Consider the following 14,948-nt stretch of genomic DNA (forward strand, 5'->3'; position numbering starts at 1 on the left):
CAATGATAGTAAAACATGAATCAGACACAGCAGAACAAATACTTATTGCAGCAATATGGAAAAGCAGTTAAAGCTCAAGTAGCAGGAGATTTGGTAGAGTCATTATGGTGTGTCTTTAACATCATGACGACACTATCACTGAGTACTAAACTAATTTTTCCTCACTTATCATAGGAGGAAATTTTTTTACATGAACCGGCGGCACAAGTTCATGAGCAGGTGAGTGTCTACCTCAAGGACATTAGCTGACAAGAATACCTGTCTTTTTGCAGATTTAACCTGAAACGTTCTTTCAGGATGGAGAAGCGCATCAACAAATTTCGTGGCTGGCTCCCCCGCAAGCCATGAAGTTCGACAGCGACACTCTGCCTGACCTGGAGGAGAACGAGAGCTTTACTGCCCCTTTCAGCCGATCGCGGATACACCAGTGAGTCTTTAGGGAGCTGTGCTTCAAAACCTCACACTTGAGAAATGAATGAAACTTTATCTCACAATGTCCACTGGTGCCAGACGTAGGTTACATTTCCTCTGTCACACTTTCGCCACTTAAAATTCTCTCTGTTGCTTTTGGCTGGCAAATTGACTTGCACACGATCACATACACACAGACTGATCACACATCTTGGTCTATACACATGTAATTCGTCACAGAAGACAGATTTGTATTAACTGCTTCATTCACTGCAGTTTCATCATCCACAACAAAGACACATTTTCAGCAACGCCACCAGGAGCCGCATTGTCCACCACATCCTCCAGCGGGTCAAATATGAGGAGGGTAAAAATAAGATGGGTGAGTTTTCCTTGGGTAATGTAAAACGTCAAAGGTATTCAAATGAAAAAGAAAACTGGTTTGAAAAGGGGGTGCCACAATAAAGTATGTCACAATCAGAGTTCAATTTTAAGTGCAAATTCACTGAATTTTGAAGCCCTTCTGTCTCACGACAAAGTCCATACTTTAGACTTTATATGAGCCGGGGAGTTAGAATCAGACTCTGAAATTGAAGCCGATTATAGTTTTTCTTTTTGTCATGCATCTTCTCTTATGGACAGCAGGGAACAGCTACACTGATATTAAAACAGACGTCCAATTGTTTGTGAGGTTGGCCTACTTCTTAGTCTACCCATAACCTCATTCACTAACAAGACCCGCTTTCTGTTCATTATAATTACTTTGTAGCAAGATCTGCTGTAGTACCAAATATAAACCACATCATTGAACATCAAAGGAACAAAACCACGCAATAGTACATTTGTATTAATTTTATTAGGAATCTGCATGGACGCTATGATCGACTGCGTTCTCCTACGAGTGCGGTCACATGGTCACCTGCACAAAGTGCGCAAGAGGATGAACGAGTGTCCCATCTGCAGGCAGGTACGTTGTTGAAGGCCGTGCACGTTTTTAAGGCCTAATACACCACTGCATCACTGCGGCTCAGGCCGAGCCTGTACCTTAAATCACCATGCAGCTCATCACCCTTTGGATCCAATAAAGACTGCTCAAGTGGATTCTCCATTTGCACATTGAAATATTTTAAAATATTAAAAAGTACATACAAAGGGTGGAGGTAAGTAGGGATGAGTAGGGGTCGAAGTATCTGAATAGTCTGGAATAGAGGGTCAAGACCAAGCGGCAACCTCCGGTCTGAAAATATGAAGCCATGCTGAAGTGTTAAAAACTGCAATTCATCGAGCATCCGCTTGAGGCTGGCTGCAGAACCTGGAAACCACAATACACACCAATTCAAAGAAGACGATCTTTACAGCAGAAATAACGTGTTTACAGTCTGGTTCAAAAAAACGGCTTCGGTCTATCGTCGCTAATTTCTCTATCAGCACACCACTGGGGTCTCATTCCTGACATGATCATCAATTAGCATAAATCCCCACCCATGAACAGCAATTAACCACCATATAAGGACACAGACCTGAGCATGCTGGTCGGCCTGCCCTGCATCATGGCGCAAGGAAAGAAGGATAGAGAGCAAAAAAAGAACTTCTCTGAGGCGGAGATTGAAATTATTTTGGGCAAGTAGAACTAGAAGCACATTTTAGATTTTCTATGGATATAAAATGGTAAGTCTCTACATATAAACAACATGCATTTGTATAGAGACTACGTCCTTACCAACAAGCCAGCCGTCTCTCACAGCTCCATTAGAGCGTAGTCGGGCCTTAAAAGTTAGACCCGACCTGAGCCAACAGAATTCTGCCCGAACCCGTCCGAACCCAAATGACCTAGGATTTTTTTATAGCCCGACCCGTTTGCAGCCTGACTGCCCCGACATTATTCATTACTGTGGTCTGGCCAAATGTTGCGAGTTTTGGGTAGGAGGGTCTGTGATAGACCTGTACCATAGTGATAACAGAAAACCACTTGTATACTTAAAACAGAGGGTCATTTCATTCCCTGTAGCAAGACTCACATATCCCTTCGAGCCACTAAATAGTATCATAACAATGGTGTATACGCTGTTTTGTAATGACACAGCACAATTTTATAATTTATTAGATATGTATTCTAATTATTCACAGACCCCCACGCTATGGTTCGCGGGCCCCCAGGGGTCCCAGGGCCCCACGTTTGAAAACAACTGCACTATACTACACTGTGTTCAAATAGAGAAATGAGCTGTTCAGACCCAAACTGTTAATGTTGCCAGGCTGTGAACATGTTTATTTCTGCTGTAAAAAATAGTGATGTTAAAGGGACTTCCTGGACTTCTGGAGCCAGCCTCAAGTGGACACTTGAAGAACTACAGTTTTGAGCTCTCTTGTTTATTTATTTTTTATCTCTGGTATTGTATTAGAAATGGTTCTTTTAGCAAGTTTTTTTCCAATTTAAATTAACAGCAATGCATCGATACCGTTTTACTTTAAACAGATACAACTGCAGTACATACTTCAGGTCAGAAGTACTGATTATTTTCACATATTTTACCTCTTTTTCTATAAAAGATGCTATTTTAAAATAAAAGACATGATGTTCTAACAGCCCTTGTGTCTTCTATGATGCATCACTTGCAGCATCCGCCATCTGTTGCTCTTCTTTCATGCTTTTCTGTCTATGATTGCAGGTCTTAATCGTCTTTTAAGCAATAATTCATATGAGGCAGCTTTCCCACTTCATGAGGTAATTTGTCTCATCGTCATAAGATTTTCTTAAAATACATTTTGGCAGCAGTAAAACAGATTATAATGTTCCCTGTCTGTGTGTGTGCGTGTGTGTGTGTGTGTGTGTTTGTGTGTGTGCACTGTTACAGGGGAGATACCACAGCAAAAACTCCATCAGGACACACGGAGCAGAGAACCACCGTCACCTGCTGTATGAGTGTTGGGCCTGGTGGGGGGTTTGGTACAAATACCAACCGCTGGACCTCATCAGGTAACCACAGTCAGACATTTAAATGCCACATATGACACAAAATAAAATGATAATGATGATAAACAGTTACAAATTTCAGTTTTGAGTACAAGCTGAATGCAGCACAAGTTTGACATGGCCTTCAACAGCTCGTCTACAAACTATTTGAGTCATCAGGATACAAACTGGCTGTTTGTTTTTTTAATATTTTCCTCTGCTTTTGCTTCAGGAGGTATTTTGGGGAGAAGATTGGTCTTTACTTTGCCTGGCTCGGTTGGTACACAGGGATGCTGTTTCCTGCAGCTCTGGTCGGCCTCTTCGTATTCCTGTATGGTATCTTCACTCTGGAGCACTGCCAGGTCAGGTAACGCACCTCCTCTCTTCTCTGATAAAAATATACATCCCTGGAGCTGCAGGTTGTATTCATGGACTTTTCTAAAATGCGCTGTTGTGCAGGAAAAGGCCTTATCTGCTTCAAAGTCTGTGTTGGCTGCACAAATGCTTAAGAAGCACAGATTAGACATTCATTGTATTTAATTTAAAGTTGTGCAACTATTCTTAATGCAAGACTAATTCTGTGATACAGAAGGGGCAAAAGAGAGTTAAATTGTCCCTCAAAAAAGTAGTATTCGATGGTTTTCAAAAAAATAAACAAAATAAAGGCTGTGGGTTTGGCGTAGTTGTTCAGTCGCGTGCCCTGGTTCGAATCCAGCCCCTTACCCGCCTGTTATTCCTCCACTCTTGGTTTTCTACTCTATCCACTATCCTATCCTCTCTAAATAAAGCTGTAAAAAGGCCATAAATAGTACTTGAAAAAATGAATAAACAATGCAATAATTAATATTTTCAAAGTTTAAAGCTGGGGTTGGTAGTCAGATTTAGATACACTTTTTGTTATACTGGTTAAAATTATCTTTCTGTCCCGACTTCATATTTCCGACTCTGACACATTATCAGTGCCAAAAGAAAACCAAAAAGTACATCACATTTTAAAAACCGGAACAGACACATAAAAGTACAATGCTTTCATGCTTGCAATTTTCAGTAAGGTCAGATACTGTATGTCTGGATAAGGGCTTTATTATGTTGCATTGTAATATTAACCCTTCCACAGTTTAATTTGGCTGATTTGTTTTCCTCCAGTAAGAAATCTGCCAGGCCACTGACATCTTCATGTGCCCCATCTGTGACCAGTACTGCCCTTCCTGAAGCTGTCAGACAGCTGCATCTATGCCAAGGTACTTCCACTGCACAGAACACTAATGTTAACAACAGCTGCTGTGGACTCTGCGATGGTACTCATGGAAAATGTACAGCTAATTACATTTTGTGTTATAGAGATGATAAGCTTGGACATCAGATCATTCTGTTTCTGTATTTGAAGAATCATGTCAGAGTTCTGTTCTCAATCCTAGGTCACGCATCTCTTTGACAATGGGGCGACTGTTTTCTTTGCTGTCTTCATGGCTGTTTGGGGTAAGTAATCCGTTAACTTGAACTAAGGTGTACTCAAAGCTCCCGTGAGGAGTTCTGAGTTGATAATGAAATGGATTGAAATGAGTGCTGATGCCTCTTTGTGACCTACAAAAGCAAACACCATCAGACAGGAGTGATCAGGTGTCATTAGGTGTCAGATACAGTGATCAACAGTGCGATGCAGAACAGCCTTTGTTTACGTTTTCAACAGCAACGCTGCACACTGAGTGAAAAGAGGACCATACAAAGGAAGATATTTTTCATAGAAAAACCAAACTTAAATTCCACGTCTAATGTAAAAAAATATCTAGAGCTGCTGCTTTGTCTGCAGGGGGTGCCGCAATTGATGCAAACTTGTTCCTCACAGGAGCGTTAATGTGTTACATTACTATCATGTTACCAAAAGGTTATATTTACACCCAGCTGACACTGAAAACTACAGCATTTATCTGGATTCGATCAAATCTACCTGGTGGTATTCATTCAATATTCACTCTCCCTTTAGTTCAGTTTTGCTCTCGCTCTTACACAATAGTATTTCTACTTTGTTTACAAGCTAAAAACAAAGCTCATTTAACAGGTTACTGAGGTTTTTCTGTCATGTGATGCTGCACAGGTAGCTCTATTTCTCAGAACAGTGGCCTTCTGCAGCTGGAATTGAGAATGCTACTAAAGCCTGATTTATACTTCTGCGTGGAATCGATGACGTAGCCTATGCCGGAAGTCCCCGTAGCTCCCGTACCTACACAGAGGCCTACGCATGTAGCAGACGCGCATCTCCTCCAAAATGTAACTACACGTAGAATCGACACAGACCGCAAAACCCCTGATTGGTCTGCTCAGCGGCCTGCTGCGTAGGGGCGACAACGCATGTAGCAGACGCGCATCTCCTCCAAAATGTAACTACACGTAGAATCGACACAGACCGCAAAACCCCTGATTGGTCTGCTCAGCGGCCTGCTGCGTAGGGGCGACGCAGAAGTATAATCACCTTAAACCGAACATGGTGCAGGCTGCGACAAAAACAATACACCGAAAGAAACTGGAGGAATGTTTAATCTGATAATGATTTTCTTTAACGCATCATTATTACAAACTCATTTCATGTTACACATCCTGCTCTGACCCAGTGTTCATAACATGTTCATGACTGCAGCTTCAATTACTTTTTTTTTGTTGTTATGAACACGTTTATAAGGATTCTAAAAAAATTAAAAACAGTAATAACTGCAGTTTAATGCAGACACATTTTTTCATGGTATATCATTACATTGTAAAAAGGATTCATCATTATTTTGATCATGAGCCTTAAAAAGCCACATTTTGATTTATGTTTGGTCAGGAGCCTGTCAGCGCTGAACGAGGTCCCAGGGTATGGAAGGTCCAAACAGAGAGTGTGTGATTGGTTCATATTGTCCACATGATGCAGACATCACAGGTGATGAAGCAGCAGCAGCATTATCAGATAGTGTATAGTTTGCCTTTTTATAAATGTCTATGTGGCAGGAAGAAGGTGCTGAGGAAAAAAGAATAATATTAACAAAAAATGACTTTAGTAGAGTTTTTTTTTTATCCTGTTTTAACTGCTTTACTCAAACTTCAGAAAAAAACAAGTCAAATTTTAAATAGCACTGGTGATAGAGCTTGTGCTTCATCTCTCTTTTTATTCCAAGGTGTCTAATGACATCAATCAATCAATCAATCTTTATTTATATAGCACCTTTCATACAATCAAATGCAACCCAAAGTGCTTACAGCGACTGAAAACAAGAAAGAAGCAGAAAAAAAATAATGGCAAGACATATTAAAAAATAAAAATTGATTTTAAAATAGAGATTAAAAAAGAAACTAATGTGCACCAACTACAATAAAATATGTGTAATCAAAATAAGTCAAATTTAATTAATATTATATTAATAGTTAAAATAAACATTTTTAATTTTTTTTTTAAAGGGTTAGGATTAATAGTTGAAGGTAAAATTAAGGCTAAAAATATCAATAAAACTGAGTAGATAATTAAAAAAGAAAGAAAGAAAAATAAAAGAAAATTTTCAAACTAATAAAATAATATAATAGTAAAAAGTAAGAAATACAATTGGTTAAACCCTACATTAAAGCCAGACTGAATAAATAAGTTTTTAGTTTGCATTACTATCAGCTCCTCTCAGAGACTCTTGCAGGCTGTTCCATTGTCTCAGAGTGTCGTGGCTGAAATCAGCGTCACCAAATGTTTTGTTCTCCTCTGAGGAACAGCTAAGAGAGGAGCCAGAGGATCTGAGAGGCCTTCCTGGTTTATATACTGAAAGCATCTCTGATATGTAGTCCGGTGTGAGGCCATGCAGCGCCTTAAAAACTAGCAAAATAATTTTAAAATCAACACGAAAAGCAACAGGCAGCCAATGTAAAGATTTTAAAATAGGCGTGTGCTCTCCTTCTGGTCTTCGTTTAAACTCTTGCTGCTGCATTTTGTATTCATTGAAGCTTGTAACATAAATAAAACTGGTAAAAATATGCATTTAAAACATATCTTTAATTGATATCCCTTGTTCATACAGTTTGTTATTGAGAGAGAATAATCTGCTTCTCAAAAGTAATTTGAAACCTATCTCTGTTTTATGTTTATCTGATTAGAAAAGTTCAGGTTCATAATGTAAAATCAACCTTAAAAAAAAAGAATAAAATCCATTCTGGAAGCTCACCAAAGAGTTTTAGAGTCTCGGGTTGTTTGAGAGCCTCTCGTACTCTGTTGTCTAATCTCCAACATCTCAGCATGAAGAACAGAACCAAACACAGCTGGAGGGCAAAGGTCAACACGCCCAGCACGATGATGGTGGTGTTAACTGTTGAGGGTGATGAGAGAGAAGCTTTGTTATATAACAGATCCAAAAGCTTTAAACTCATCAGAAGTGACGACATGTTGGAATTGTTTCATTCATAGTCAGTAAATGTGATATCTCTCACAGCGCAGTACACCACTGCTGGCTCTGTTGTATAAGCGTGTTAATAATTTAGACACTTTGACATTTTCGGACAATGTCCCTATTGTTGAAGAAACCCGACCACATTCACACTCATAAACAATTCATGGCAACAGATCAGAAGAGATGATGGAATATTAAGTCAAAGCCAGACTTAGTATAGTTTTAGATAAAGCTTTCTAATATTTTTATCTGACAAAAAGCATGCTGCCTTGACAGTTTACATCCCATATAATATGAAAAGTTCACAGTCATAATCTTTGAACACTGTGACGTGTTTCTGTACCAGCTGAAGACAGGTGTGCTGTTGACTCCCACTGGGTGACCTCAGGCTGAGATAAGCCCACAGTCAGGTTTTGGCTCAGGAGAAATCCCATTTGTCAGATCCTCGTCTGCTCCTAGAGAGAGAAATGTGCTTATTTTAACATACTTCCAAGCAAACATTAATTTCTGTCTTTGGTGCAGTGAAAGGTTTAAATCTGTTTATCTTCATTTGGCTTGAAATTAAGTTCAAGTCACAAGCTGTGACAGAACTAAACACCTCTGGGTGTGTATGTGCTTGTTTTACTTCTGGAAATGTGACACCGCTTTGTAGAGGGGCAAGGATGTTGTGTGGTGCTGTAAAACTTAAATTGTGAACAAAAAGGTTTCATTGGACAACAAAACCATTTGATAAGTGTAGGATGAACTAAGATAACAGCCAGTTTGTGAAAACGTGCACAGAAAGAGACATGCACAGATTAAACAGCACAATGCCCTTTCCTGATTATAATCTTTAATTTGCGACCTGCGTTAACATAGTGATTAATTAACTGAAGTTATTGATTACCACAGAAGTTACTGGTAAATACAAGTTTCTAATAATCAATCTCCCCTATTGTATCCATCATTCTTTCTACTTCTACAACTTCTTGCTCTCAAAATTGCTTTCATACTATTTACACTACCAGTCAAAAGTTTGGACACACCTTCTCATTCAATGGTTTCTATTTATTTTAATTATTTTCAACATTGTAGATTATAATACTGAAGACATCAAAACTATGAAATAATCTGGTTTTGCCATAATCTGGATTACAACAGTAGTCAAATAGGACTATCCATTGTGTACTAACCCTACCACTGAACGACACAACTGATGGTCTCAAACACATAAGAAGGCAAGTCATTCTACAAATGAACTCTTGACAAGGCTCATGTTAATTAGAAACCATTCCAGGAGACCACTTCATGAAGCAGACTGAGAGAATACCAAGAGTGTGCAAAGCTGTCATGAAGGAAAAAGGGGGCTACTTTACAGAATCTAAAATCTAAAACATATTCTGCTTTGTTTGCTTTTTTGTTCATTCAATAATTCCATATATATTATTTCATAGTTTCGATGTCTTCAGTATTAATCTACAGTGTTTGCAATCATTAAATAAATACAAACCCTTGAATGAGAAGGTGCCTCCAAACTATTGATTGGTTGTGTATAATTGATAAAAAATGAGCTCCAGCTGAATCATCTGCAACAAAAACAATTAATGGGGACACTAAAATATCAATATTACTAATAAATAATATCACAAACATCTTGAAATAGGCCACTATATAGCTTGATGCTTTAGTCATTTTCACTTGTCAGAGTAGTATTGCACGATGGTATCACCACTTTTAGATTGCTTAAAGAATGCCGTTATTTTCCATGTGTGCTTTCTGGTCTAAATCAAGTTTCAAGTTACAGGTTAACTTCAACAACCTGTAATGGGCTATAGGCCAAGCAGCCCTGTGCAAACGTGCTGACCTTTAAACTCATGCAAAGCTTTGAATGTAAAGCTTAAAGAGTCTACATCAGAATTAGCAATGAGCAGCTACTAACACACACAGTTCAATCAAGGACGAGGGCAGAAATAAGAGGAAAAGCCCGACAGAGCATACGAATTGGATGTGTGTATAAAAAGAGTTGAGAGGAAGTGCATACAGTAGATATAAATATAAACACTATACATGCAGATGTATAGACACAGGAAAATATTGGAAAAAATAAGCTAATAATCTGATCAAAGAGTTCAAAGCTATGTATAGGGAACCAGATCTGCTGCAAACAGAGGTAGAAAACTTTCCTGAGATATCATTTTCACAGCTGCATAGACACGCCAGACCCCAGAGGGTGTCTTCTATATTTAAAACATACTTTTAAAGTTTTTTTATAGTTTAAAGAAAGGTTTTAAAGAAATCACAGTAATCCACTGACCTTCCAGTTCCCGCTGTCTGTGTTGCTGCTGTCTGAGTTAATATATTCTTTGGTTCAACTGCAGCAGGGAATCAGCTCAAATCCCTTCATTAAGGCTCCTCAGAAGTGTGCCTCCCTGCTGGCCTCACAGGGGAAGCAGTGCACTCAGCCTCACACAGCTGCACCTTCACATCCAAAACATGTTGCTCTGCACTCAACAGAGACATGCACAGGGACAGAGACAGAGGAAACAAATAACAGGAATGTTTTTCAGCTTTCTGTATAACAAAGTTGCTGTTTGAAGCCTCTGCTTAAATAACAGATCTGTTTGGTATGGAGAGGCAGGCGAACTCATGTTCAATAAGTAAGCTATCTATAGGACTTTGTTCAGGAGTACTCGTCCTCCATGCCAACTCTGTGTCCATGTCGTAATGAGTGACTGTCTATGTGTTGCTCTCACTTGAGTTAAATACAGTCCGCTGTCACTTTGCCCCATAATAACGTCAACACAGACTGAAGTCAGATTCATGGCATCAAACCAGCTGAGTCAGAGGTGACTCAGGACTGAGCAGATCACCTGCAATCAGAAAAAGGTCCTGTAAGGTTAGATCATTCCTACCAACATCAACTTCTCCATTGAGTTTGTCTATTTGACATTAAACTTAGATTCTACAAATTGTTGAAATATATTAAACTCGGTGACTTCTGGGTTTTAGTTGCTGCTAGATGGTTACCAATTTAATTGAGGGGAATATTACAGATATATAATCTTTATTTAAACTCGAAAATCATTGAGAGCAAGCCCTCATTTACAGTGACGACGAGCATAAAAAAAAAAAATTAAAATGCATGACAAGCAAATAAAAGATATAACCCCCAATTAAAAACAGACAACAATTAAAAGTAATGTTACAACCATTGAAAAATAATGTTACACAAAGTCAGTTAAAACAGGTACAATCAGAGGTTAAACATTTTAAAACTAATGATTTAAAATGATTAAAAGATACTAGTGCATTCATTTTTAAAGTGTTTTGAAGTGAGTTCAATGTCAGCATATTTTTTTAGAACATATCATGCAGACTACAATACCTGGAGTGATCTAAAAATGAAGTCATCCTGACGTTTGTCCAGCAGGGTGTGCCCTCACTCAAAAGTTTGCAGTCTTCTCAGAACTGTCTGCAGCACAGCATTAAGGCTGACTAAAGGCTGATTTATACACCTGCGTCCAACTGCGTAGGGGAGACGCTGAGGTATAAATCAGCCTTTATACTCCTGTGTCGCCTCTACGCAGCAGGGGCTGACGCGGACATGAGCCCCACATACTCGTGCGTCGATGTGTCCATGTCGCGCAGCAATTCTCCGCTGAAACGCTTGAGGGCAGTGTGGTCTCTCTGATAGCCGGTCGCCTGCTTCTAGTCCGCTATGATCTCTGTTTACTTTTCCACAGAGATTCAGAGCGTGTTATGTTAATCTACAGCTGATACATGTTGCTGTTTATCATACAGACATGTATGCTGATGTGCGGCCGATGAGCGGGGATCGCAGAAGTGCTGTAAATGTGGGAAATATATGGCCGCCGGGTGGACCAATCACAGGGCTTGAGGTCTGCGTCAATTCAACGCGTAGTTACATTTTGGAGGAGGTGCACTTCAGCTACATGCGTAGGCCTCAGCGTAGGTACAGGAGCTACGTGGACCTCCCGCTTAAGGCTAATTTATACTTCTGCGTCGAATAGTCAGCATACCCTACGCCGTGGGTCCATGTAGCTCCTGTACCTACGCAGAGGCCTACGTAGCTGACGTGCACCTCCTCCAAAATGTAACTACCCGTAGAGCTGACGCGGACTGCAAGCTCTGTGATTGGTCCGCTCAGCAGCATTGTATTTCCCGCATTTACAGCACTTCCGGGGTCCCGGACATCGGCTGCACATCGGCCGTGTATTTCATCTCCTCCTCTCTATTCTTCATGTAATCATGTCTGTATGATAAACAGCAACATGTATCAGCTGTAGATTAACATAACAAGCTCTGAATCTCTGTGGAAAAGTAAACAGAGATCGTAGCGGGGCCGGAAGCAGGCGACGGGCTATCAAAGAGGACCACACTGCCCTCAAGGGTTTCGGCTGAGAATTGCTGCGTGACACGGACACATCGACGCACAAGTATGTGGTGCTCATGTCCGCGTCAGCCCCTGCTGCGTAGGGGAGACGCAGAAGTATAAATCAACCTTTACCTGTTAACAATAGTTTGCCCGGATTTCTTACTGATCTTCCAGTTGTGTATCATGCTTGATTCTGATTGGTCAAAACCCCTTGAGCTTGACTTGATTAACCTTCACTAACATGAGCAACGCTTGAGGCAAACTGATCACACGTCATGTCAAATAAATCTGCGGAAAAGAGTTCCGGCATATTCTGCTTCTGCTTGTCGACACCATAGACTGTAAGGTCCGCCCCTCTGTTTCGCTTCAGGGTCTTATCTCACCCTATCCGGATTCTATTTCCCATAACCACCTGCTAACCATACATCATCCCTTACATTATCTGCACTACATTAGCTTACAAATGTTATGATGTTAAAGCCCCTTTGAGGAGTTGTTAGCTGTCTGTGAAACAGGCTGAATTTAATATTGATGTCTCTCTATGACCCAAATAATCAAACCCAGCAATCAACACGACAAGTGGCTGATCCTGATGAGTTATTCTGAATGCCTTAACCCTCCATTAACATAATTTTCTATCCTTGGGGTCAATTTGACCCCAGCATTTTAAACTTCCAGAAAACTGATTGTTACCCAGGTTACTTTATGTTTCTTTGTTGACTATGTAAATACTCTTTCAATAAAAATATTTTAAGCATTAACTTAATTGAAAGCATTCAGAAGGACTTTATTTGTAAAACAGAACATCAAACTGCTGTGAGTCTCTCATGTTCTCGTCGGCCCTGCCTTGTTTCTTTTTTTTTAGGGAAATTGGAACATATCACATTATAATTTTTACGTTTTCCCAGTTGTCTCCATTAAATTAGGAAAAGTCATGAAATATGAGGCAAAAAAATGATGTTAGTCATTCATTTAGAAACGTTAAACATTGATTTGGGTCCAGTTGACCCCAAGGATAATAGGAGGGTTAAACCCCGGGTGGGTAGGTGTCAGACAAAGTGTTCAACTGCACTCTTCTAATACAGTCTTTTCACATGATCCACGGCCAAAACTCTGCTTGAGTGGAACTACTCGACTTTTCATAGATCTATGGTTGAGATTTTATGTCAAGACAGACAAATTACACATGCACAGGGCACTTAAATCAACACAAGTCAAAAGCTTCTGATAGGAGCTCTAAATTTAATTCAATAAAGTTTTTTATTCTTTCAAAAAACAAGGTCCTGAGTTATTGGCATTCCGTTTCATATCCATGCAATTCAAATTAAGTGAGTGCTGGGCGATATTGAAAATTATGTTATCACTATAAAATATTTCATATCAGTCGATATCGATAATTATCACGATAAATATCAAATTAATTATTTAATTTAGATTTAAATGCAGATTTTTGCTCCTGAGTGAGAGTTGAAGAAACCAGACAGTTTGTTAGTTTGTATCTGGGTTTAGTTTTCTGATAAACTTCTTGAATCCATCATTTCTGAGTGTATTAACAGGAAGCAGGTCTTTTGTGTAAGATGAGAATTTGGTGAAGTTTTAGTTTTTAGATTCTTATTTTCTCAGGTTGAGATCATTTCCATAATTTGATTTACATTTACAACAAATATCAAATTGTATTCTGTGTATCAGTTTAGTAGAGTATTGTTTTGAGTTGTGCTCTTACCTTTAAGGTTACTAAGGGTTAGGGGCAGAGTAATGTTGTTTCCCACTGTACAGTGAATGCATCACGGTTATTCAGTGTTCAGTTGTCCTACGGTCGCGATGGACATTAAACTTAGAAATGCACAGCAGAAGTTGTCTCTGTGCTCTTCCTATACCCACATCCTGAAAGTATATTTAATGAAGCGTATTAAATTAAAACTTACCACTGAGTCAACATACAACAGTGTCAGACTAACGACTCTGTTTTGAGCTGGTATAGGTTTTGAGTTTTCTTCAGTGTCGCTGTCGCTCATCTCAGCTAAATCAAGTAGTTACTTTATATGTTGGCAGAAATTATCTCCAAACTTAAAGATAAGCACAGATGAAGGGAACCAACCAGCTGGTTAACATAAGTAACAAAAACAAGATGCTTTTCTGAGAGGTGGCTTTATGTTCTATCCATTAGATGGTATAATACTGATGATCCTTCAGATAATGTGGCGCTCCCATAATGCTAAGGGCTCCAATCAGAGTTTATTACCCTGAAAGTGATGCCTTTGTAACAGCACTGAGCACAGTTTTAGTCCCTGAGTGACACAGTTAAGACAAAAACATGATGATGTTGTCTTTACTTATTTCAGCAACAGTCTTCCTGGAGTTCTGGAAGAGACGCAGAGCTGTCCTCGCATATGACTGGGACCTGATCGACTGGGAGGAAGAGGAGGTGAAGTACAGTTTCATCTGAATCTGCAGCCAATCTGCTCCCACACAGATTACATATACAGTACACTGTGCTTTTCTTTAAAGTTCAGATATTTTGTACTGAAAACTTGCTCCAAGGGGCGTCTGTCTCATGACACATTCAAAATGTCCAGTATCTGCTTTGTCACAGTGAGAGCTGTTATAAAATCAGACTCTCACAGTTTTGACTTTGTAGTTTAGTTTTGAAAGAACTTTAGTGGGTTTATAACGCTTTCTTCTCCTATGAATCAACCTCCAAATCTGTCATCACGCTCATTCTTAGGGGTGATCTTTTCAAACCATTTTTTCTGAAGTGTCTAAATCTCTGTGGTTAAACACAGCGATAGCTAAGTAGCTAAGTTATACC

At 39.5% G+C, this 14,948-nt stretch overlaps 1 protein-coding gene and 1 long non-coding RNA gene across 2 annotated transcripts in view; one reads left to right on the top strand and one right to left on the bottom strand.

Annotated features, from left to right (window-relative positions):
* The window catches only part of LOC117804702 (anoctamin-4-like), a 71,400-nt gene that overhangs the window by 43,912 nt on the left and 12,540 nt on the right, over positions 1-14,948 (top strand). Inside the window, 12 exon segments of the mRNA XM_034673023.1 lie at positions 175-219; positions 297-343; positions 346-427; positions 688-710; positions 713-793; positions 3,081-3,136; positions 3,267-3,388; positions 3,597-3,736; positions 4,515-4,568; positions 4,571-4,605; positions 4,783-4,843; positions 14,482-14,564. Of these exon segments, the coding sequence (XP_034528914.1) occupies positions 175-219; positions 297-343; positions 346-427; positions 688-710; positions 713-793; positions 3,081-3,136; positions 3,267-3,388; positions 3,597-3,736; positions 4,515-4,568; positions 4,571-4,605; positions 4,783-4,843; positions 14,482-14,564 (829 nt within the window).
* Positions 6,025-10,167, bottom strand: LOC117804703. Its single transcript, XR_004629227.1, has 4 exons — positions 10,058-10,167; positions 8,108-8,219; positions 7,543-7,683; positions 6,025-6,359 (listed from the first exon to the last, which is right to left on the bottom strand). It is a non-coding gene; the product is annotated as an uncharacterized LOC117804703 (long non-coding RNA).

The sequence above is a fragment of the Notolabrus celidotus genome, chromosome 21 (assembly GCF_009762535.1).
Source record: "Notolabrus celidotus isolate fNotCel1 chromosome 21, fNotCel1.pri, whole genome shotgun sequence".
Taxonomy (NCBI): domain Eukaryota; kingdom Metazoa; phylum Chordata; class Actinopteri; order Labriformes; family Labridae; genus Notolabrus; species Notolabrus celidotus.